General features: G+C 45.0%; 1 protein-coding gene across 7 annotated transcripts in view; it reads left to right on the top strand.

Annotated features, from left to right (window-relative positions):
- KMT2D (lysine methyltransferase 2D) overlaps nt 1-23213 on the top strand; it is a 1389531-nt gene that overhangs the window by 1271729 nt on the left and 94589 nt on the right. For all 7 annotated transcript variants that reach the window (XM_085600422.1, XM_085600421.1, XM_085600420.1 and 4 more), the window contains one exon: nt 22948-23078. In XM_085600422.1, coding sequence (XP_085456548.1) covers nt 22948-23078 — 131 coding nt within the window. The remainder of the gene's footprint in view (nt 1-22947; nt 23079-23213) is intronic.

The following is a 23213-nucleotide window of genomic DNA, read 5'->3' as shown; positions in this document are numbered from 1 at the left end:
AAAAGAAGATGCACATCAACCTTCTGGAACTGATGGCAATCTTCCTGGCCATGAAGGCATTCAAAGTACATCTATGCAACAAGGTCGTGTTGATCCGGACGGACAACATGACCGCAATGTACTACATACAGAAGCAGGGAGGAACACACTCTCCACAGTTGTCTCATCTGGCTCAGAGCATGTGGAAGTGGGCCATTCAGAGGAACATGTTCCTCATGGCGGAACACCTCCCTGGCAAGGACAACCAGATGGCGGATCTGCTCAGCAGACACAGCCACCAGATGCACGAGTGGGAGTTACACCCATCAGTACACCAACCGTACTTCCAGCAGTGGGGTCATCCGGAGATAGACCTATTCGCGACAAGCGAAAACGCAAAATGCCAAAGCTTCGCCGCCAGGTTCCCACATCCGCAGTCGCAGGGCAATGCGATATGGATGAACTGGTCCGGCAGATTTGCGTACGCTTTTCCCCCAGCGCCGTTAATAACGCTGGTGGCCCGCAAACTCAGACAACACTCCCTGACACTCGTCCTAGTTGCTCCCACGTGGGCACGCCAGCCGTGGTACACCACCTTCCTCGAACTTTCCGTGGTGCCGCTTCAAAGGCTGCGGATCAAACCCGCGCATTTGACGCAGAACCATGGAGAGATTCAGCACCCAGATCCGCAACAGCTGAACCTGGCGATCTGGCTCCTGAAGTCCTAGAGTTTGGCTATCTCAACCTGCCATCTGACTGTATGGACATCATCAAGGAGGCCAGGAGACCCACTACAAGGGCTTGCTATGCAGCCAAATGGAAAAGGTTCGTCATTTATTGCGGTAATAATGACATTAACCCGCTGGACGCATCCATCCAAAACATCATCTGTTACCTCTTACACCTATACCGATGCAATCTGGCGTACACCTCTATACGTGTCCATTTGACCGCAATATCAGCCTATCTGCAGACCAGGCAGCACCTCTCACTATTCAGAGTGCCTGCCATCAAAGCATTCTTGGAAGGACTCCAACGAGTCATTCCACCAAGCCACCCACCGGCTCCAATGTGGAACCTCAACTTGGTCCTCACACGCCTGATGGGTCCACCCTTTGAACCTCTACACTCATGCGAGATTCAATTCCTTACCTGGAAAGTAGCCTTCCTGGTAGCGATCACTTCCTTAAGAAGAGTTAGTGAACTCCAGGCACTAACAGTTCAAGAGCCATTTATACAGGTTCACGCCAACAGGGTCGTACTACGTACCAACCCCAAATTCATGCCCAAAGTAATATCGCAGTTCCACATGAATCAAACTATTGAACTGCCCGTTTTCTTCCAAAACCCACAAACTGTCGCAGAAAGGGCACTACATACACTAGATGTACGGAGGGCCCTCATGTACTACATCGACAGGACTAAACCCTTCAGGAAGACAAAACAACTGTTCGTTGCCTTTGCCCCACACCACAAAGGTAACGCCATCTCCAAAGCAGGGATAGCCAGATGGATAGTTAAGTGTATTCAAATCTGTTATCAAAAGGCAAAACGCACATTAACTATTCCACCACGAGCCCACTCAACACGCAAGTTGGGGGCTTCCATGGCTTTTCTAGGAAATATTCCCCTGCATGATATATGCAGAGCAGCCACATGGTCCACTACACACACATTTACAAAACACTATTGTGTAGACGTGCAGTCAAAACAGCAGGCAGCTGTAGGACAGGCTGTTCTCAAAACACTTTTTCAGACAGCTGCAGCTGGCACTGGTAGCCGCCGCAAATAGAGGGCACTGCTATGTATTCTATGCACAGATATGAATTCAGCAGCCCACATGCCTCGAACTGAATATGCTACTTACCAGTATGCATCTGTTCTTGGCATGTAGGGCTGCTGACATTCATATCGCCCTCCCTCCTCCCCGGCGCCTGTAGCAGCTGCAGCTCTCAGAATTACTGTATAGCATGGTCATCACTTTCTGTATCTACTCCATCACTGCCACAATGGCGAAAAACAATCTGAGGATGGAGAGGATGCCCATGCGCACTGTAGTCCAGGGGAGGAGTCACCAATCCAAGGATACTTCGAAGACTCTTCCAGGACAACAACGTGCAAACATCCGGACCCAACTCTAGGCGGCGATCTATGCACAGATATGAATGTCAGCAGCCCTACATGCCAAGAACAGATGCATACTGGTAAGTAGCATATTCATTCCCAAGCAGGACTTGGTTCTAGGACCAATATTGGACTTGTGGTTGGTAAATAAAAGTATTAATTTGCAGAAGTTCCAAATGATTCCTCTTGATCGGATGATTCACCTACTAGAAAAGAGCAGTTTCCCTGGGTCAGTTAAACCTCAGGGGGTGTGTATTTTCCCTTCCCCAATACATCTAGCGCACAGAAAATATCTTGCGTTTTGTAATGAAGTGAATACTTTACCAACTCAAAGTCCTGCCATTCAGCTTCAGATTTGCTCAAAGAGTGTTCACATAGACACTGGTAGTAGTAGGAGCATTTCAAATTGATACTTCTAACTGCAGAGTCCTCACCTTTAGAATAATCCAATGCGCCAGACTTGATCTGGATTTTCAACAGCAATTGCTCCCGCTTACACACTGTCTCTACAAGGGTCTTTCACTTCCCTGGAAGTAACGCTGTGGAGCCACAAATAGTCACCACCCCTGCACGCTGACTTAGATTCCTTTTGATTCTGTGCCTTTTAACGTTGATCCACAGCTCTGATCCCAACTTAGTCAGCTGTATCAAAGTCCTATTTTAACAATAGATAGTGTCTGGGAAAATGTCTCTTTCCAAGACCATTGATTTTAAACTGTGCCAGGACTTCGGGAAGTAATTGTTGGTCATGGACCTACACTAAGTTTGTGATGCCTAGATTCCAGCCACGATTTGAAATTGTTCAACAGATGCGTCCTAAGGCAATCGGTAAGTGGGAAGCGAAACAGGATATAGGAAGCTCACACTTTGAAACAGATTCTGCTCTGACTCCAAGTTAGGGGGTTGTTCCCTCACTAAGTTGAGGGGCTGTTTCCCCGCAAACACAGTCTGCTTTTCATGGGCCTGACTGAGCAGGCATCCTCCAATTCATTTAGAGTTATAACCCTGCATGCCCGTGTTCCCAAGGCCATCGTCATTTACACATCAGATGGAGGCCTTTAAATAGATCTTGCTTCAGATATTTAAGTCATTGGCAGCTACCTCTATATTACAGTGCCTTTTTGTCCCATAGAGCAGTGGCGGCCACCAGTTAAACTTTCACCAACGCGTTCCCTGGCACAGACTGATCATGCTGGTCATTCTCCAGGTTCTTGTGGGCTCAGTTTTGCTGCACACAACTTTTCTGGGTTCACATGCGGTGCATTATTCCACTGCCATTTATTGCTCTGCGATTTTGTAAAAGAATTCAGTGTTTGATTCACAGAGCAGCAAGCAGAGCAGTCGGAAATCATAGAAAACCGCACACAAGCAATTGCAGTCAAAGGACGACAGATATTTACCAGTTATCACCAAAACAAGCCTAAACACGGGGTTAAAGAATTTGCGTCCAAAGTGTTGGAGCTGCTGTGGGAAATCGAGAATAGTCCCTTTTAGGTTCAGCCCCAAGTTCTACCATAAATGTGCACAAAAAGACATGAGATCTGTGTAGGAAAGTGCCCCTCTTTGTCATGGTAACCCTCACTTTTTGCCACTGGTACTGATATTTTTCGACTAATGTGCACTGGGTCCCTGCTAACCAGGCCCCAATGCCCGTGCGCTTTCCCTAAAAACAAGGTTAAATGGTTTAATTGTACCACAATTGACACACACTTTGGCACCCATGGTACCTAGGAAATGGGTACCAAAGAGGGTCCTTAAGGCTGCAACATGTATTATGCCACCCTAAGGGACCCCTATACAAATTGCATGCAGGCTGCCATTGCAGACAGCATGACATGGTGCAAACCATATTCGTAAACATGACATGGCGCACTCGCTGTTGACCTAGGGCATAGGTACCAGAGAGGGTCCTTAAGGGCTGCAGCATGTGTTATGCCACCCTAAGGGAACCCTATACAAATTGCACGCAGGCTGCCATTGCAGACTGCATGACATGGTGCAAACCATGTTTGAAAACACGACATGGCACATTCAACATGTGCCATGTGTGAGAAAGTGCCATCTTTCTTGCATGGTATGCCCCCCACTTTTTGCTGAATTGCTGATGTACGTTGACTGGCAGGAGCCCAGGGCACACTCAATAAGGTACCCAGGGCCTGTGTTCCTTTCCTAAAACTGCATGACAACCTAAACCCAATTGGCATCTCTGGCCACAGGTCAGCCCCTGGTAAATGGTACTATAGGTACCCAGGGCACTGTGACCAGAGAAGGCCCATAAGGGCTGCAGCACTTATTGTGCCACCCTTAGGGGCCCTGTACCCTTACACCCACTCACTGCCTTTGCAGGTTGAGTGACTGGGTGCAGAACCAAACCGAGTCGACAGGGCACACATCCCCGTGTGCCATGCCCACAACACACACTGCCCTTGCATACATCAGACAACCCTCTAGCTGGGAGCCCTATGCCAGTGGTGTGGGCACAGGTGCATGAGCCCTGTGCCCCTACAGTACCCAGGTCCATTCCTGGGCACTGTAAGTGCAGTGCTGCCATTTAAGAGTATACGGTGCGGGGAGATCGTCAACATGAACTCCACAGCACCATGATGGCTGCACTGAAGACTGAGGTTTGATATCAAACGTCTCAGCACATTAAACCCGCAATGATGCCAGTGTGGGATTTAATGTACAATGCATGACAAAGGGCATCTTCGAGATGGCCCCTGAACCTAACCTACAATCCACGTCTTGTCTGAGGGGCTGCCTAGGCTGCCACACAGCAGACATGTTGCTGGATCCCTGGGTAGAGAGCCATCCGGTCTCCTGGGCCTGCAACAATGCACATCCTGGGTGAGGTGCTAGGTCTCCTCCCCCAGGATGGGCAGGGGAAGCTTCAAAGGCATGCCACCTTTGTGAGCTTCTCCAGGCCACTTGCTGTACTCAGCAACTGGCCTCTACCGGTTCTGACCCCCACTCTGGCGGGAAGACTGGTCGGAAACCCCAAGGAAGGAAAGGGGGTGTGCCAGCCTCTGCCAACCCCACCCCTCAGGTGGGGGAGGTGAGGTGAAGCACATCTCCGGGCTCTCGCCATCTTGAAGATGGGAAGCCCTGCCCAATCAGGACTAGGCTACTGCCCCCCTCCCACAGGAGAGTGGCAGGATAGGGGGTGTACCCTGCCCTTTACCTACCTGTAACGGCCCTAAATCTAGTATTTAGGTGCACCCTGAACCTTCCTTCCTTAGATCCAGATTCCGAAACAGCAAAGAAGATCAAGAAGCAGGAAGACCATCTGTGCAGCTGCTAACAAGAGGAAGACACCAACTACTTTGGCCCCAGCCCTACCGGCCTGTCGACCCTCGAACCTGAACCTGCTCCTGCTAAATCCTGGCATCTCCAGTGGCCAGCAACCTCACAAACCCCGGAGGACCTGGCTACCTTGTGACTCTGAGCAACTGGGACTCACACGAGCAGTGGTACTGCTCAAAGCAAGTAACTGACCTCTGGCATCAGCCAGGAACTGCAAACCCTGCACACTCTGCACCCGCCAAGCCTGGCATGTGCCGAAGTAGACCAAGAGGACGTCCCCCCGGCGACTGTGACCCGGAATCCAGTACCCAAGGACCCACCTCGAAGCTCCTGACGACGTCTGCAGCCTCAGAACCAGGGACCCCTCCAACCGCGACCAGCAGAGGGTAAGATTTCCCGGCGCCCTGCGGCCCCCTGTGCCCACCTCTTGGGTGCCTGCCTATCCTCCAACTACCCAACTTACCTCTCAAAGTGGTGGTCACACCTGAAGAATCTTTGTCCGCGAGCTTGCAGCCTTTGTTAGTTCTTGAGCTTCTCCATTGCAATCCATTGAGCGCCCGATGGCTCAAAAGCACCCTGCACCCAGCCGCCCGAGTGGCCCTGGCAGTGCAACTTCTACTCTAACCTACTTCCCCATTTGGCCTGAGCAGGTTACCAGGAGCTCAGCTCCCACAGCCGCGTGGCCTGCTAGCCAGCAGCCACCAACCACAGGCCCTCTGCCTCCCATAGGATAACATTGGGCCTAACTCACTCTGCACCCGGCTGCCCCTGAGCTGCAGAGGGTGTAACAACTGTACTTACCTGACCCTGGGAGACCCCGGAGTCTATGCCCAGAACCTTAACTCTGCCAGTCGAGTACTTACCCAAAGGCCGATAACTCACTTTTCTTCCATAGGGTAACATTGACTGGTTTCACTTGAAAATTCTTCAAAGTGTGGCGTTTGTAAACTTTAAAATAGTCACCTAAAATCAACCGGATAACGAAAACGAAAATACTTACCTGCTATTAGGAGAGATCCCAGTGCTGGATCTTGGTGCCCAGCCCTGACCCTGAAAAGTAATTACAACCATACTTACCGCTAACTCAATTTTCTTCCATAGGAAACCATTGACTGTTTTTTCTGTGAAATTTCTTCTAAGTGTCGATTTTTGCAAACTACAAATATTCTTTAAAAATCGCACCAACTGTGAAAACGTAATTACTTACCTGTTTTAGATAGATGTCCCAGTGCTGAACCTAGGAGCCCAGCACTGGATTACAAAAGTAACGAGAACATACTTTACTTCTAACTTGAATTTTCTTCCATAGAAAACCATTGACTATTTTTCTGTGAAGAGTTGATTTTGCAAACTTACAAAAATTCGTTAAAAATTGTCTGTATAACCTAAACGCATTCTCTCAACTGCTTACAGGTGGTACACTAGTGCTGGATCCAGGATCCAACACTGAATTAGAAAAAGTAACAATAACCCCACTTACCTGCTAAGTGAATTTCCTCCCATATGATAACATTGGGGATTCTATTAGAAAAAAGTTTCTAAGTGTCAACTTTTAAAATACCAAAATATTGCTTAAAAATCACAACAGTAACTAAATCGTATTTATTCACCTGTTTTGGGGAACTGTCCCAGGACTGAAACTAGGATCCAGTCCTGGAGTTAGAAAAGTAATCCTTAAAGTAACTAATTGCATTTAACTTGAAATTCCCATTGAGCTCAATGTATTATTGTGTTTGAAATTGTGTTGCCTATTGCAACCACTGTAACTATTATATTCAAAAGTCTATTGCCTATTGAAAATTATTTATCAAAAGCATCTCAATCTGAGCAAGTATATTTTGATACCTATTGTTGGTTCTAAAATAAAACGACCTATTTTTATACAAAAACCATTGGCCTAGAGTTCAGTTATTGAGAGTGTGAGACCATTTGCTGACTGAGTGTGTGCAACAAACGCTTTACACTGTCGTCTGATACTGCCTTTCTGCTCGACCAAGCTACCACTTTAGAGAGTAAGGTTATATCTAACTTTAACCTCTGCCAAACCTCTGGGGACTGTGGACTCTGTACACACTGTACCTATTTGGGAACAGTATATACAGAGCCACTTTCCTACACCATGCCAATGTCACTGCGTGTAGTATGTGTAAGTGACCCCTACAGCAGGCCTTGTAGCCCTAAAGCAGGGTGCATTATATTATGTGAGGGCATATCTGCATGAGCAGCTATACCCCTGTGCTGTCTAGTTCAGTTACTAGATGGTGCAAACGAACAGGAAAGCCATCTTAAGTATATGTGCTGAGCACTGGTAATTACAAGTTCCCTGGCTACATGATTGCTTTACTGAAATCTATAGTGTTGGGTTTTAAACACCTTGTCTTAATAAATCTATACTGTTTCCAGTGCTAGATTTATTGTGACATGCACCCAGAGGGCACCTTAGAAGTGCCCCCTGAAAAACCTACCAGTATCTAAGGGGCTGACTGAATGGTATCGTTCAGCCTGCCACTAGACAGGTTTCTGACGCCCTTGCGGGTGAGAGTCTGTGCTCTCTGAGGCCAGAAACAATGCCTGCTCCGGAGGAAGGCGTTCACACCTCCTCCAGCAGGCTGGCTAGTGATTTAGCATATCAAGGCCAGGGGTTTCAAAGCCCCTATTGCCTTTGATATGCAACCCCGGCTTTCCCCAGACTTGGATGATGCCACCCCCTTCCCTGAGGCCCATTTGACACCAGGACAGGCAGGAAATTAGCTATGCAGTAGGCGTGTTGCACCACCATGCTAGTCACAGCCCTAAGATGGGGTACCTGATGTGCTCTTCAAAAGAAGGGTTCCACCATCTTATTTTTGGTGAAATTACAGGGTTATGCCCACTCCCCACAGGAAGTGGTCGTATAGGGGGTGTAGTGACCCTAGGAGTAAGTAACCCATTGGCTACTACCCTTGACTCTCCTTATCACCCCTAAATTTAGTATTTAGGTGACCGCCTAACACCAGGAACTCAAATTTGTCTGCCTGAGAGAAGGACAAAGAAGAGCCGAAGACGTGAGAACTGTGGACCAGCACCTAACTCTGCGCAATACCTTGCCTGGCTGCATCTCTCCCAACAATCACAGACACTGACTCGTCCAGAAAGTGAACATTCATCTCAAAACCTTGGAGGTCTGCCCAGCACTTAATCAACCTTGCGACATCTCCTTTGGAGTGGAGTAACCACTTCCCTGCTCTAGCAGGCACCGACTGCTTCTGTCCAGTACAGCGTGCTCTAGACCCTCAGGCCCACCGAGCAAGCAGCACTCCAAAAAGAGGTCTTTATTGCTCCAAGCAGTCAGATCAGTCTCCCTGGCAAGTTTGAAGACGCCAGGACTTCCAGGAGTTGCCCAGCACCAATACCCAAAGTACCACTGCCAGTTAAAAGCACCAAGACTTGTTTGTGTTCAGTCAAAACACCCCCGCTGCCAAAAAGACATGCAAGTCGAGAGAGACCAACTCCACACCGAGAGTGGCCCTGCTGTTTCTTTTCCCTCTTCTGCAGGTACTCCAAGAACCATGAGAGCCTATAACTCACTGAGCCGTCAGACACAAAATGTCTGCAACCGAGTTCCCCAACCCGGGCTCAAGTGAACAGATGGTGTCTGTGGTCCTGAGCTGAAACCCTCAGGCGCCGCCCCTACACAAATCTCCCCTTTTTGAGTTCTGCTGCACTTGTCCACAGCCTTTTTCTTACAGGTACTTCTCCCACTGACTTTAGCATGTAGTGTTTGAGGCTACCATCGCATGCAGCCCCTCTGCACCCAGACACCCCAGGGCAGTTAAACTTGAACTCTTGATGCTTTCTTGGACACTGGCCCCTACTTATCTTAAGTCCAGAAGAACAGTCCTGTAAGTCATCTGTAAGTGTACCTATGCAGTGTGTGTTTCTCCCATAGTTTAATATTTCCACGTTTGATGCTCATGCCTCAAATTTGACTGTTGCTATTTTCTAAAGTCATTAATGTAAAATTTGAAAACATCTAAAGTACATACCCGATTCCAATGATCTTAGTGTCTAAAATTCTACAAAAATTTTATTTTTCTAAATTGATCTTTAGTATCTTCTTGGGTGTGTCTCAAATATTGACTCTGTGTACAAAAAATGCTTAACACTGCCCTCTGATAAGCCTAAATTGCTTGTCTACACTACCACAAAAGAGAGCATTTGGGATTATTAATGTATGCCCTGTAAACCAAAAAGGGTTGTCTAGCTTTTCTACATAGTGTACCTCATTTTGGTACAGTAACTAGAAAGCCATCTTCCTACAATCTGCAATCTCCGTTTGCCCAGAGGCTACAGTGCTGAGTGCAGCGAGGCATGCATCGAGTTCCAATCCAAGACATTCAGGACCAGGAATAGGCAGAGGTAGGCACAAAACGCCACCATGCAGATACAATAGCAGAAAATCTCTTTCAAGAACAGAGTATGAATAAAACAGAGGCAGTGGCGCGGGGGTGGGGGGTAGACTTCAAGGAATGTGCTGTCGAACCAGAAGTAGTAGTAATACTCGAAAAAGTGTCAAAAGGAGGATAGAATAGCCATATACATGTCACACCTCAGAAACATGGCAAGCCCTAGGCGAAGCCTTAAGACTCAACCGATCCAAGGACAACCTCGACACTGAAATACTAGATGAGCAAAGGGAAGTCAAAACATAAAGAACCCCATGGGTCCTGACACACGGGCACTGCTGGTGAGTGGCCCTCTGACTTCAGTCTGACGCCAAATAGTGATAGAGACCGTGAAAGGGAGAAGGAGTTGAAGCAAGACATGCTGACTTGGAAAAGGAAGACCGTACCCACTCAAAGTCGAAAAGATGAAATGATGCCTCAAGGTGGAAATTAAAGCAATCCTAAAAAAAATTATTTTTGTTGAATCCTTGAATGGTTTTTGAATCCCCGTGCAAATATGGGGAGAATGAACAGTCCTAAGCATGCTTTCTCCCCAAAACACTTTTGCTATCACAGAAGAAGAATTAACACCTTTATATTGTTCCCAAGTATTTTAGATCAGGGTAGGGAGTCTCTTGTAAGACAGGGACTCCAAAGGTGAACAATAAATACACATTCATCTAGCGATCCCTTATACATAAAGGGCTGTGTAGTGTCAGACAGAATTATCATCAACACCTACAGGAAAGAGCACATGCGCCAACATCTACAGGCTCTCTACCATAAAAGGAAAGTAAGAGTGGGGATAGTGGGACGTAAGGTAGAGAGAGAGTGGCTTCTACCCAACGGAGAATTGCCAACCCCAGTGCACTTCTCAAAAGATATGGGTACCAACAGTAGGAGGAAATTGAGAACTTGATGCTACTCCTTCCCAACCAATGCAAATAGAGGGCAAAAGCCATCATCAGAGAGGGCAAGGTGATCTCCAGTACTGGCCTTAAGTCAGTCGTTGACACAATGAGCAGGCATCTTATACTGGCACTAATCTTAGAAGTTACTCCTGGCTAAGAGTCTCAAAGTTTAAGCATGAGGTGCAGTTGACAGTCATTAACTTCCAGTTTACAAGAGAACATCTGTTTGGCACAGCAGTGGATGACACGCTACAAGATATGAAAAATAAAGCTGTTACACTGCGAAAGCAATATGAGCCCTGCAGGTTCACGGCCACATGAGAAGGGGAACCACTCCAAAGAAGACCCCTTCAGGAAGAGGAGGTTTTCCGAGCAGTACTCCTGAAAGATTGTGCTTTGCACAGACAGGTACACAGTAACTCCATGTTAGCTCTTTTGAGACAGAGCCCGAAGAAGGGGCAACCATGTCCATCAAGTGATTCTACGGATGGACAGACCATCCATATAATACTGGTCAGGCGGCAGAATAGTGGGGTTCCTCCAGAAACTGAGGTCAATCACGTCGGACAGATGGATACTATACATCATGCAACACCATTACTGTATCGAACTCTTGAAAAATGTGAGACTGAAAAAGAAAATTCATGCTAAGGAAGAACAACATTGCTTGCAATATGAAGTGGAGGAGCTCCTATAAAACCAAGTGATTGAGAAAGTACCAAGGACAGAACAATCAAGGAATATATTCAGCAAATTTCCTGGTCCCAAAATTGGACCAAACACCAAGACCGATAATGGATTTCAGGTTCTTGAATAAATTCATAAAGACCCAGAAGTTCACAGTGGCCATATTGCAGAAGATCATTCTACGGCTGTGGAAGAAGGACTACCTGGTGACGATAGACCAGAAGGACGCCTATCTATACGTGTAGATTAAAGGCGAGCACAAGAAAGTCCTCCGTTTTTTTGTAAATCGGATACTTTACCAGTTCATGTTACTTCCTTTTTGAGTAAAACTAGGACCCAGAGTGTTTACAAAATGTTTGGCTGCAGTAGTGGCACACTTTAAAAGGCAAGTGAGTACAGGTATATCCCATCTGACAACTGTCTGGTAAAGGTGAACTTGTTAAAAAAAAAAAAAATTGCCAAAGGAATATTAAAAGTCATCCAGAGCCTTCACAGATTGGAGCCTTCATTGAACCTAGAGAAATCCTTTACAAAACCGAAGAAATAAGACATTTCTGGGACCATGACAATATTTTAGGGATGCCAAAGCATTCCCTACAACCAAAAGCATCATGGCCTTGACATAGCAAACTCGCCTTTACCAGAAGGGCCCATCTCGAACATTGAGGACAGTAGGGGCACTGATGGTCTCTTGCATTCCATTAATTCCACATGCCCGACTTCATGCAAGACCAAACCAGAAATGGATATAGAACCAGTGGCCACAGGTGATGGGCAGTTGGGAGGTTCTAGTGGTGGTTACTCATAAGGTGCTGAAGGAAATAGCATGGTTGAACTTGGACAATATAACAGTGGGCAGGCTTTTAATACAACCATCTCCCTCATTGCCCATGCCACAGATGCATGTGGGAGCACTTATTTGGGACCTGAGTATCTGATAGAGAGTCATAGACAGTTAGTTGTAGATTCCTTGCCTTAGAATTTTCCCCAAGTGTCAGTCTTGATCTGGAGATTTGTTTCTTCAGCAGTACCCCTGTGCATCGTTCCGTGGCGTTGGTCGGCTCTGCATCTGTCGTCTGCGTTGTGGGCGCCAGGATGTCTTTGTGGGACCTACATAGCCCCCGTCCATGCACGCTGACATGCAGTTATTTCTTTTTCTGTGCCAGCCTAGCGCAGATCCGGCGAGAGCTACCCCCTAGCCACTTTTTGGCTAACTTATTTCCGACTTTTTGTCGACTTCTTTTTTCGAGTCGTAGGCTCCTGTCGTGTCGAGGATGTCCCAGCGAAGGACCGGCTTCAAGCCCTGCGGTTCCTGCCACCGGATGATGTCCGTGACGGATCCGCACCTCTTGTGACTCTGGTAGCTGGAGCACGAGCACAGCCGGAGTTGTGCTCCGAGTGCCGGGCCATGAACCAGTAGGCTTTGCGGGAGCTGTTCCGAAAGCTGCTGGAGGCCCGGCGCTTGATGTTGACCCAGGAGTAAAATGTCTCGCATGTAGCCAGGTCCCCTTTCTAAAAGATGAGTATGTCATCTATATAGTGCTGCCAGACCATTCTTTCCAAACTCCATGCAACTCTCTTTTTTTAGGCAGAGGTTGGGGCAGAGGGAGAAGAAGAGGAGGGCAGCAGAAACGAGTACAGTGGCAGGAACCTCCACTACCCTAGATGGTACTACGGAGTCACTCAGGGAAGAAAGATTAGTTGAAAATCCTTCACCAAGAGAACTCACAGAAATTGAAGTTAAAGTCTTATAGAAGATATTAGGCTATGTTTCTACACCCAAGAATGACCAATTCTAGAGGAATTGCGATTTGCAAAGATTATTCTGCAAAATACATCTCAAATCAATCTTTAATGACAAACCAGCATTAGCATAAACAGATTCAGGTCTGCGCAATCCGTCCACTTTTACGCCAAACCTAGCCAATGATACCAAATGAACTAGTGACCTTCGAACAAGGTGACCTAAAAAAGATAGGTAATGACTATAACACACAGAAGTTCCACAATATGTCCAAAAAGGAACATGAAGTAGTTAGAGAATTGGCCAACGACAAACAGATCACAATAAAGCAAGTAGACAAAGGTGGTGCGACGGTAATTATGTCCATCACCGATTATGAGAATGAATGTGTACATCAACTTGTTGACCGCAAATATTAGTTAAATCAATAAGGACATTGTTCCCTGTTGGCGGCGAAACTGAAAATATCGATCACCTGCTCAACAGAGGAGAAAAAGGTGGGAAGAGTGTAAAGATAGGGAGAGGGAACAAGGGGGGGGGGGGGAAAGAGGAGGAGAGGGGAATAGAGGTGGGATGAAAAGAGGCAGAGAGAATTTTCCCCAGTCTCAAGGACCCACTCCTGAAGGGGAGGACTCTATGAAGCCTCTCGTGTTCTCCAGGCAGCCGATGGCAGTGGGTAGGTGCTGACTGAGCCGGCCCCCGACGCAACCCAAATAGGGCGCTGGCAGCCTCGGCGGATCCTATGCAGCCCCGTACAGATACACGAGGGTTACACTAGTTTGGTACGTTCTTCTTATCTCTGCTGACCAGGTCACTGTACCCCGCAGTCCCGTACCATTTTTACCTTTTTTCTTAGACGTGAGTTACCCTTCCAATCTCTGGCACTCCCGTCTTCACCGTGCACTACTTTTCACTTGTCTACGGTCCTGAAGAAACGCCACTGACCCGTCCGGGCATCCAAGGCGTGAAACATGTCGACCTTTTTAATTGTAGTCACACCAGCACCTTGAGCTGATTAGTGACCCCGTGACCTTTTGGTCTTTTTAGTCTGCCAGAGGCTCCATACTATTAAATATCCACCTTTTTGGACACCCCTAGGCATTTTTAAATTCACACACTCTGCACGCATCCTACCACTTATCTCTCGGATCCACCTCACTGCTTTTTTTGCCCACACACCCGCATTCACCTTACGGCTTTTCTCTTTAAAAGACCTCCGATAGAGAGACCCTTCGGGGGACCGTCGGGCATTGCAGCGCCGGCCCGACGAGGAGCAACAACTAGCCCAATGATGAAGCAAGACATCCTTCGGGGTGTGTGAGGGCTCACGAGAGGCTTCATAGAGTCCTCCCCTTCAGGAGTGGATCCTTGAGACTGGGGAAATTCTCTCTGCCTCTTTTCATCCCACCTCTATTCCCCTCTCCTCCTCTTTCCCCCCCCCCTTGTTCCCTCTCCCTATCTTTACACTCTTCCCACCTTTTTCTCCTCTGTTGAGCAGGTGATCGATATTTTCAGTTTCGCCGCCAACAGGGAACAATGTCCTTATTGATTTAACTGTTACGAGTGGAGCACGGACATTGGACCATAACGAGCTCCTGGTCCCCCCCTCTCCTTTTTTGACTGACCGCAAATATTACACACCTATCACACATGACCCAACAACAAGGCTAAAAACGCAGATAATCTCCATGGTATCTGCTGCGGAAACACAGGGATGGATCACTAAGAAGGAAGCAGACTAACTAGTGAAGAAAGACCTGAGGGTTTCCATATTGTTCGAGGCATATGAGCTGTAGATTGTATACTTTAGCATAGATCGCCATCTGGTGTTGGGCTCGGATGTTTTTACACCCTTCCAAAGATTCATAAGGGGATTTCCCCACCTCCAGGCAGACCCATAGTTTTGGGGATAAATTCCCTCCTGGAACCACTCTCCAAGTTCTGAGACTATTTTTTACACCATGTGTAAAAAAAACAAAAAAAACAACACATCATATATACAAGACATACGAGCTATATTGAATATAATTAAATCCACTACTGACACACACCAGCTAGACCTACTAGTCACTTTGGATGTGGAATCACTTTATACGAATATACCACAGACAGCTAAACTGGAGGTCATAGACCCCATCCTCCATATGGATGAGTGGACTTACCCTACGCCCATTCATTTTATCATGGATGGACATGCATGGCCCTCACGGAAAATGTCTTTCAATATGGGACACAACTATACCAACAGACACAAGGTATTTCCATGGGAAGTACCTTTGCCCCAAGTCTACCATGTCTCTGTCACATTTTAAAGAACAATTCATTCTCTGTCCAGAGAATCGGTAGAAACCTAACATCCTTCTGTGGCGGCGCTATATAGATGACTCCTCTTTCGGAAAGGAGACCTGGCTACATGCGAGACATTTTGCTTCTGGGTCAACACCTCAAACCCCTACCTGAAATTTAACAATCACTGAGAAGGAACTACCGTTCCTGGATCTTTTAATCAAGAAGAAAGACGAGCTAGTAGTAAGCTCATATAAAAGAAACATACAGACAGGAAGAGTCTTCTATTTTACAATAACCACCACCCACAATCCCTGCGTGGCAACCTACCTTACGAACAGTTTCTGCGCCTGTGACGCAATTGCAACAGACTAAAGGATTTTAATACACAGGCACAAAAGTTGGCTGTAGATTTGGAATTAAGACAATACCCTAGTCTGTGTAAAAACTGCATGTAAACGGGCTAGGAATTATAACAGACACAACTAGAGCCACGCACTAGACAACAAGATGAGACTCTAACATCTGTCACTTCTTACACACCCCAGTCAAATAAGATGAGCAAAATTAAGAAACACTGGAAAATCTTACAAACTGGGCAACAATCCTTCCCACCACCTAGGTTTGTATTTAAACGAACTGCTAACCTGAAGGACATGCTAATACACACACGCCCACAAAACCATAAGGGGTCAGACAGAGATTACTATGGAATCTACCCCGAGTAAAAGGACATTTCCCATGTTGTTAATGTATTGCCTGTACTTTCATAGAAAGCTTGAGGGAGATGCATTTTAAGACTAATTGAATGTGAACACAAGAATAACACACCAATTGCAACACAAAGAACTGTCTACTTGATCACTTGGCCCTGTGGTAAACAATACATAGATATGACCACGCGCCCTTTAAAATTTAGAATAAACGAACATCGCACCACTTGATGCTTCAAGAAATCCAGTACAAAAATGAGCACACATTTCCTCACTGAGGGATACACTGCAAAGGATATACGATGGACAGTGCTAGATGCATACCCAAACATGAACCAGAATGCCCTTTTTTAGAATGGATATTCTGCCTTTCATCAATCATCATTGGTCTCAGCGATAAAATTCCATGGCAAGAAATATAAATTAAATCGCTGTTAGTGAGTGACACATGTATGTCAACATTACTATCCTCATTCACAGAATAAACAATTGTTCAAAGGCAGGCCTCGAAAAATCCACTCGCCCACTTGAAAATGCTAGAGAGATTTTTATCAGGTCAAGCTATTTTTAGAACTTACTCTTCCTTGCTGGCGAGTAAGCTTAAGCTGGAAGAAACAGGTGTTCTGTTCATTCAAAAAGTGAATGAGCAAAGATTCCTTTACATCTTGTTTTCAGCTTGACACATTTGCTGACTGCTCAAGGACAGAGGTCAAATGTCAGTTTGACTTTTTACTAACTCTTGCCTATCTATTCCTGGATTATGATTTTTACTTATCTTTCACTTATTACAGTTAATGGTTTTTGTCAAGTGAGTGGACGAGAATTGTGGGGAAAAAAAGGATGTCAAATGTCAGTTTTTCTTCTCCAACATTTATACTGCTTGTAAATGAATAGTACAAGTGTTTCAGAATATAACAGGAATCATGAAAGAACTTTTTTGTAATTCAGAAGTGTGATGCAAACAAAGATTTAATTAGGAGCAAAGTAAATCAGAATACTTTACTTGGTGATGTGCAAATGGCAAATATTTGCAGACACTTTATTTCCAAACATTGTACACTACATAGTTTGAAAACCACATGTTGGTGACCAATTCTGTGGCCAATTCATTGTAAAATCTTCTGATTGCAAATGACAGTTTGCTGCTACTTTATGCTTTAGTTATGTATTTATTAATAGTGATAGTTTTTAAACGATTTGAGAAACATTCCTGCCCCCGCCCTAATGACAATGCAGTTAATGAACTAAGAGGCAAGTCAGCAGTCATGTGTATGATTTATGTGGCTAGATTTGTATTCAATATGGAGCTAAGATTTAGTTCATTAAATCAAACAAAATAGTTTTCTGTACTGCAGACGTGCTGAACTCATGTATTTGAAGGTGCTTTCATATGTGATAAAGAATAAAATGTTGTCTCAGTGAATTAAAATACTTGCCCTGGTTTACATAATTTGAAAGTTTATGGGTCAAGAGCATTATAATTAGGTAGAGTAGATTATTTAAGTCACTAGACCTGCAGGTCCAGTAACATTTTAGGATTTTTCGAGGCCTGAAAGGAAAAAAATTATTTGAAACACTACTGAAAAAACCACGTCATGTCATTAAAATAGGAGTGTTTTTATGTCAATCCGACTATCAAAACTAAGATTGGCTGGTGTGACAATGTTAGCCCACATTGACTTCACAGATTTGTGCCCCCTTGTTAAAATGGCTGACACGTTTACACATATACGGGAGAGACAATTCCTCTCCCAATTAGAAATAAAAAACAGACCCAAACGCCCGACTGAGTGTTTCTGCTCTAGTGTTTGGAATCGGGCTTCAGCTGCACGAGGCACACCTGTTTCCAATTAACGCTGTTGGAAGGCAGGTTAATACTGGAGACCCACCGAGCTTGGCACTTCCGAGGTTGCCGGTGTGAGTAGGTCTTCCAGTGTTGCTGATATACAGGTGTTTGTAAGTACTGCATCATGTGTCGGTGCAATTTAACCACTCGCTCGCCAGATCATTAACACGGGTCAACTGACCCTGTATCTTGATATTTTATAGCGCGCTAATTAGCGTGTTACCAGGCAAAATACTTGAGGTCCCGATTATACCCTCAGGTGGTACGTTTTCTCAATGATCAACAGTGTGTTGAAATTTCATGATATGCGTTTTATCTTCCATGTGGTGTTGGTGAATTGCACTTTTTAATTCATGGGACAAAGAGTGACTATTAACATGCGAGCATGCTTTGGTGTCTCAAATTGTCAATTTTTTGTTAGTGAAATTGATGGTCATAATTGTGGCTGCACTGCAGGTCTTCTCAAAAATGGATTTACTTATATTGATACATAGAGAAGTATAGGTGGCTGGGAGTAACTAAGTAAATAAACTCATATATTGCAACCCCGGTCACTGTAGATTAGGTTTTTATGGTCCTGAAGAAAAGCTGCTAGATCATTCATATGACTAATTTAGGCTTGAAACATGTCGACCTTCAGCTACCTTAGATAATCACTTCTAGTAGGTTGCAGCACATATTTTAACATAAGCAGTAGGAGTCATTCACAAACATATTTCTGTAGAGTACCCCCTGTCCTATTTTTATCCCACTCTTTCACATATTTACTTAAAATACACCAATCTACTATTTTACCCACACTTTACCATACGGCTTCTAAAAAGATCTCCGGTAAAGAGCCCCATTGAGGGTGCCCCTCAGGCATTGCAGCGCCGGCCCGACGTGAAGCAAAAGCCCAATGATGAAGCATGACACCGATCTAGGTGTGTGAGGGCATTTGTTCCTTCAGAGTTATTCTCCCTGCAGACTCAGTGGAACTTACCTGACCTAAGCAGACATCCGTACTTACTAGGAACTGCATACCCCAGTGATCATGATTAGCTAATGTGAGTAAGTATGCTGGACCTTTATGCGCTCCAAGTCCGTCCCTCCTGATACATACAGACTTATTTGCAGCACACGAAAAAGCAAAATGTTAAAGCTTTGCATCCAGGTATTATCAGCCGCAATCTGTGTGATACGCACTGTTGATAAGTGGGTACAGGACATTTGCATATACATTTTCTCTGATACATTAATTCAGACTGGCAATTATATTCAGATCTAGTAATCCCACCTCATGGAGATGCCTCACCAAAATATCTTCACCTTACTATGACATAAGGATCTACTCGCATTACAAAGGGGGAAAATGTATTACCCAGACTCTACAGATGGGAGGCTAACTCCTGAAATTATTGAATTTACACACTTACAGTTGCCACTGATATGCATGGCTATAATCAAGAAAGCAAAAATACCTCCCATTTTAAAATGTAATTAGGCAAAATAGCATAGGTGGTCACAAAACATAACCATTTGGATACATTAACCAGTGAAGAGGTAATTACACATAACGTAACACATTTGTTAGCTGTTGAACATAGTTATGCCTCAATAAGAGTTCACCTTTCCTACATTGCAGCACATACCAAAGGATTTAGTCAAAAATAGATCTGTACCGTGTCAGTCATAAGATTTATAAAGGGGGCTAAGAGGCTATATCCTCTATATGGTGCTCCGGCACCTCCGTTTAACTTTAGTCAAGTGTTTGCAGGATTGATGAAGCCACTGTTTGAGCCTATGCACAAGGCAAGTTTTAACATTTTGCATTAAAGATCTGCATTTAAAACGATAATTACAAGAAAGGTTAGCTAATTGCAGGCTTTAACAGCGGTAAAACAATATAAAATTGGCCACAAGGGCAAAGTGGTCACGAGAACAAATTCATCATCCATAGCAAAGGTACACTTTTGCATCAGTCATTCAATACAGTTACCTTCATACTTTACAAATTGTACAAATGCTGCAAAAAGAGCATTGCTCACAATTAATGTAAGCAGAGTAGTAATGTAATATCTTTAGGAGACATAAAACTTTAGGAAAATTATCTTTTTTTTAAGCACATGCTCTGCAGGGGAGGGAATAAAGTCATTAAAAATGCAGTTGCTTAATGGATTGTGCAGACAATTGTTAAGCTCTCAGCTGGCAAACGCAGCATTTGACAGTGGCGTCATTAGTCTTCCTGGGGCAGGTAATTACGAGAAAATTGTAATGCAGCCATATGGTAAACCAAGCACACTTTCACTAAACATTGTGTAGACATTCGAGTAAAAAAGGAAACTTTAGTCGGTCAAATATTTTTAAAATACTTATTTTGGACGACTTCCTCATTAAACACTCCTCCACTGGGAGAAAATACCCCTCCATAAACTATGCACAGCATATACATCTAGAAGAGATTTCCCGTCTCGTAATATACCGGTTACTTGGCTACAAGTATGGTTTTGCAGCTGAAAGCTCTTCCAGATTCGCATTCACCCCTTCAATCTTCATGGTGGTGGCAGAAGTTTAAAAAACTGATGGTAATCACGCATGTGGGCTTTGTGTGCTTACAGTCAGTCACCGTGAGTTGTAAGACTCCATCCATGTCAATGCCCTGTAAGTTTAAAAATACAACAAAAACTACTCTACCTCTAGATGGTGGGATTATGCATACTTTGAGTCTAGTTGATCTTTAAGCTGCAAACCAAACACACATGTATGTAACTAGTATCTTGCTCACCTTGGAGACATCCGGTATGTGCTCCGGAGTTAAGGGGCACACAGAGGGCAATAGCATTTTCATGAGTGTGGCTACTGCCGCCTTTAATCTGGCCGTGCAAGACTGGCAGTGGTGATTATGTATTTTATAATCTGGATCATAGGTTATTTTACATGCACCCCAGTTGGAGATGAGAAGCTGCTTTTTGCCTCCCATATGTAAAGTCTGCTCAGTCTCCCATAACAACTCTTGATCATTTATGCTTGTAATTTATCTGTGTGCATACTTTCTGGTGGCTAACATTGTCCATTGGATATGCAGCCAGTAAGCATCTCCTAACCCCCTCTACAAAACTAGGTAAGTCTAATGGTTTGAGGCAGGTAGCCAGTATTGTCTTTTAAAGTCCATTCTTTTGCTGGCTTGCCCTTGCAGAACTAGGCCCAAGAGCGAGACCGGGCATCACATGTTTCTCTTAGTGACCCAGCATCCCTCCTGTGAGCATGGCTCCCCCCTTGGGAGCCCTTCCACATAAACCTTATCCAGTTTAAATCGGTTTCAGTCGCAAAAACAGAGCATCCCCAACACTATCAAAAAGTGAAGCATCCACAATTGGTCAGTCTTGGCTACCAGATGAGATGAAGTGCTGCCTCCTCTGCCTTTACTTTGTTCAGTTGCCTCCTTGTCTAGGAGACCATGTGCATGCATACAGACAAAGTTCCTGGACATTCTAAAGGTGCAGCCTCCCTCTAGCCCCTAGAGGAGGATAAGCACTGATTTCCTCAGGCAGTACCTTGTTTAAAACTTGAAATTCAGCACTGCACCAACCACTGACAGGATTCAGGTGTTGAATTGCTGTTGAAAGACTGTGGGTTTCAGGAGTGACTCATTCTGGATGGAAAAGCGTAGCCCAGCTAACGGAAAGGACCTCAGTGCGTAGATTGACAGATACAATGTCTATCTAAAGCTTGACGTTGTCCCAGCCAACTGACTATTGATCTTCAGTGCCCTTTGTGGGTGCTCCTGTTGTGGATCCACTGCCACTGGAAAATCTTTACCGACTAGCAATTTCACAGACCTTCTACCCATTGCCCATGCACTGACTGACTTGTAGCGTGTACTGACACTAGCCAGCTACTCCCCAAGCCCAGTGAGCTACAGAACTCGACTCCAGTACCAAGTACTGCGTCCTCACCTGTGATCAGGAACTTGGTCACCTCTTAGCACCAGGAAGAACCTTGTGATCATCTACAATACTTATGCTTGCATGGTGGGCATTTCTTTGCTTGCTTGCTGTTCTCTTTAAACTTTTGAGGTTTGCAGCAGTGAGTTTGTGGCATTTCACAAATATTCCATTAGCCGCAAACAGTTCGAAATACCAAAATATCAATTAATTATATCTTTGTACTGTGTTCCTTGAACCCATTGACTAAACCAAAGAACTTCAGTGCTTTTGACCACACCTGAGTTCCCCCAAAGTACCCACTCCTCTACCCGCAAAAACACCTTAGGGCACATAGTGATGAAAAATGTATTTCCCTGTGAAGAGCTTGCAGGGTTGTAACTGGCCTAGAAGGTGCTAAGCAATTTTGGGTTTCCTTCTAGATCACTTTTTAATTTGTAGAATAGTTAATTAATCGTTATAAAGTCCTTTCCTTTTACGAAGTTAAGAATTGTTACCTTATGTGTTATTTTGTTTCTGGGCTTATAGTTCCACGACACCTCCTGGGATAAATCTTGACTGGCTCAACATTACTACTGTGAGAAAGCCAAGTGCTAAAATGGAGTATGTACATGGTCTTTCAATGTGAGTGTATCAGTATTGTAACCCAACAATCTCACTCTTTAACTTGTGACTGTGTTGAGACCCTAAGAAAAGGTCCTACACTCTTGTGTGTGTGTATATTGAGGACATCGGCTGCAGACCTGGCTAAGGGGGGTCGCTGAGTGATGCGAAAGATCCCAGTTGTGCTGCTGCGTTTTAAGATTATTGCAGAGTCTGACGTGTGCTTGTTATACCTATCAGTGTCAGAAGTGCTCACTGAGCAATATGTGATGTGTGCTTTATTTAAGTTGTGCCTCTTGCTCGGTTGCTTGTAGATGTAGCAGTCAAAGTACTTTTCTGCAGATCCCAGTCCAGTCATTAAATGATTAATGTAAATTGTTTTTTTCTATTTTCTTTTTACTTAGTTGCCCGGGGTTGAGAACTGTCAGGATTACTTGTTCCGCTATGGACGGCATCCCTTGATGGAACTACCACTCATGATAAATCCTACTGGCTGTGCAAGATCCGAGCCTAAAATCCTTACGCACTATAAGCGGTGAGCGTCATAGAAGATGGTCGGTGGGGGCTGGTATGGAACAATTAAGATCAGGTGGAGAGGAGGGAAAAAGAGGATAAGATTAGTGCCTCGTTATAGGATTGATGGGGGCATAAATGCATGTGCTGCAGTAAG

Source organism: Triturus cristatus, chromosome 4_2 (assembly GCF_964204655.1).
Source record: "Triturus cristatus chromosome 4_2, aTriCri1.1, whole genome shotgun sequence".
Taxonomy (NCBI): Eukaryota; Metazoa; Chordata; class Amphibia; order Caudata; family Salamandridae; genus Triturus; species Triturus cristatus.
This window is presented reverse-complemented; position numbering and strand designations above follow the sequence as displayed.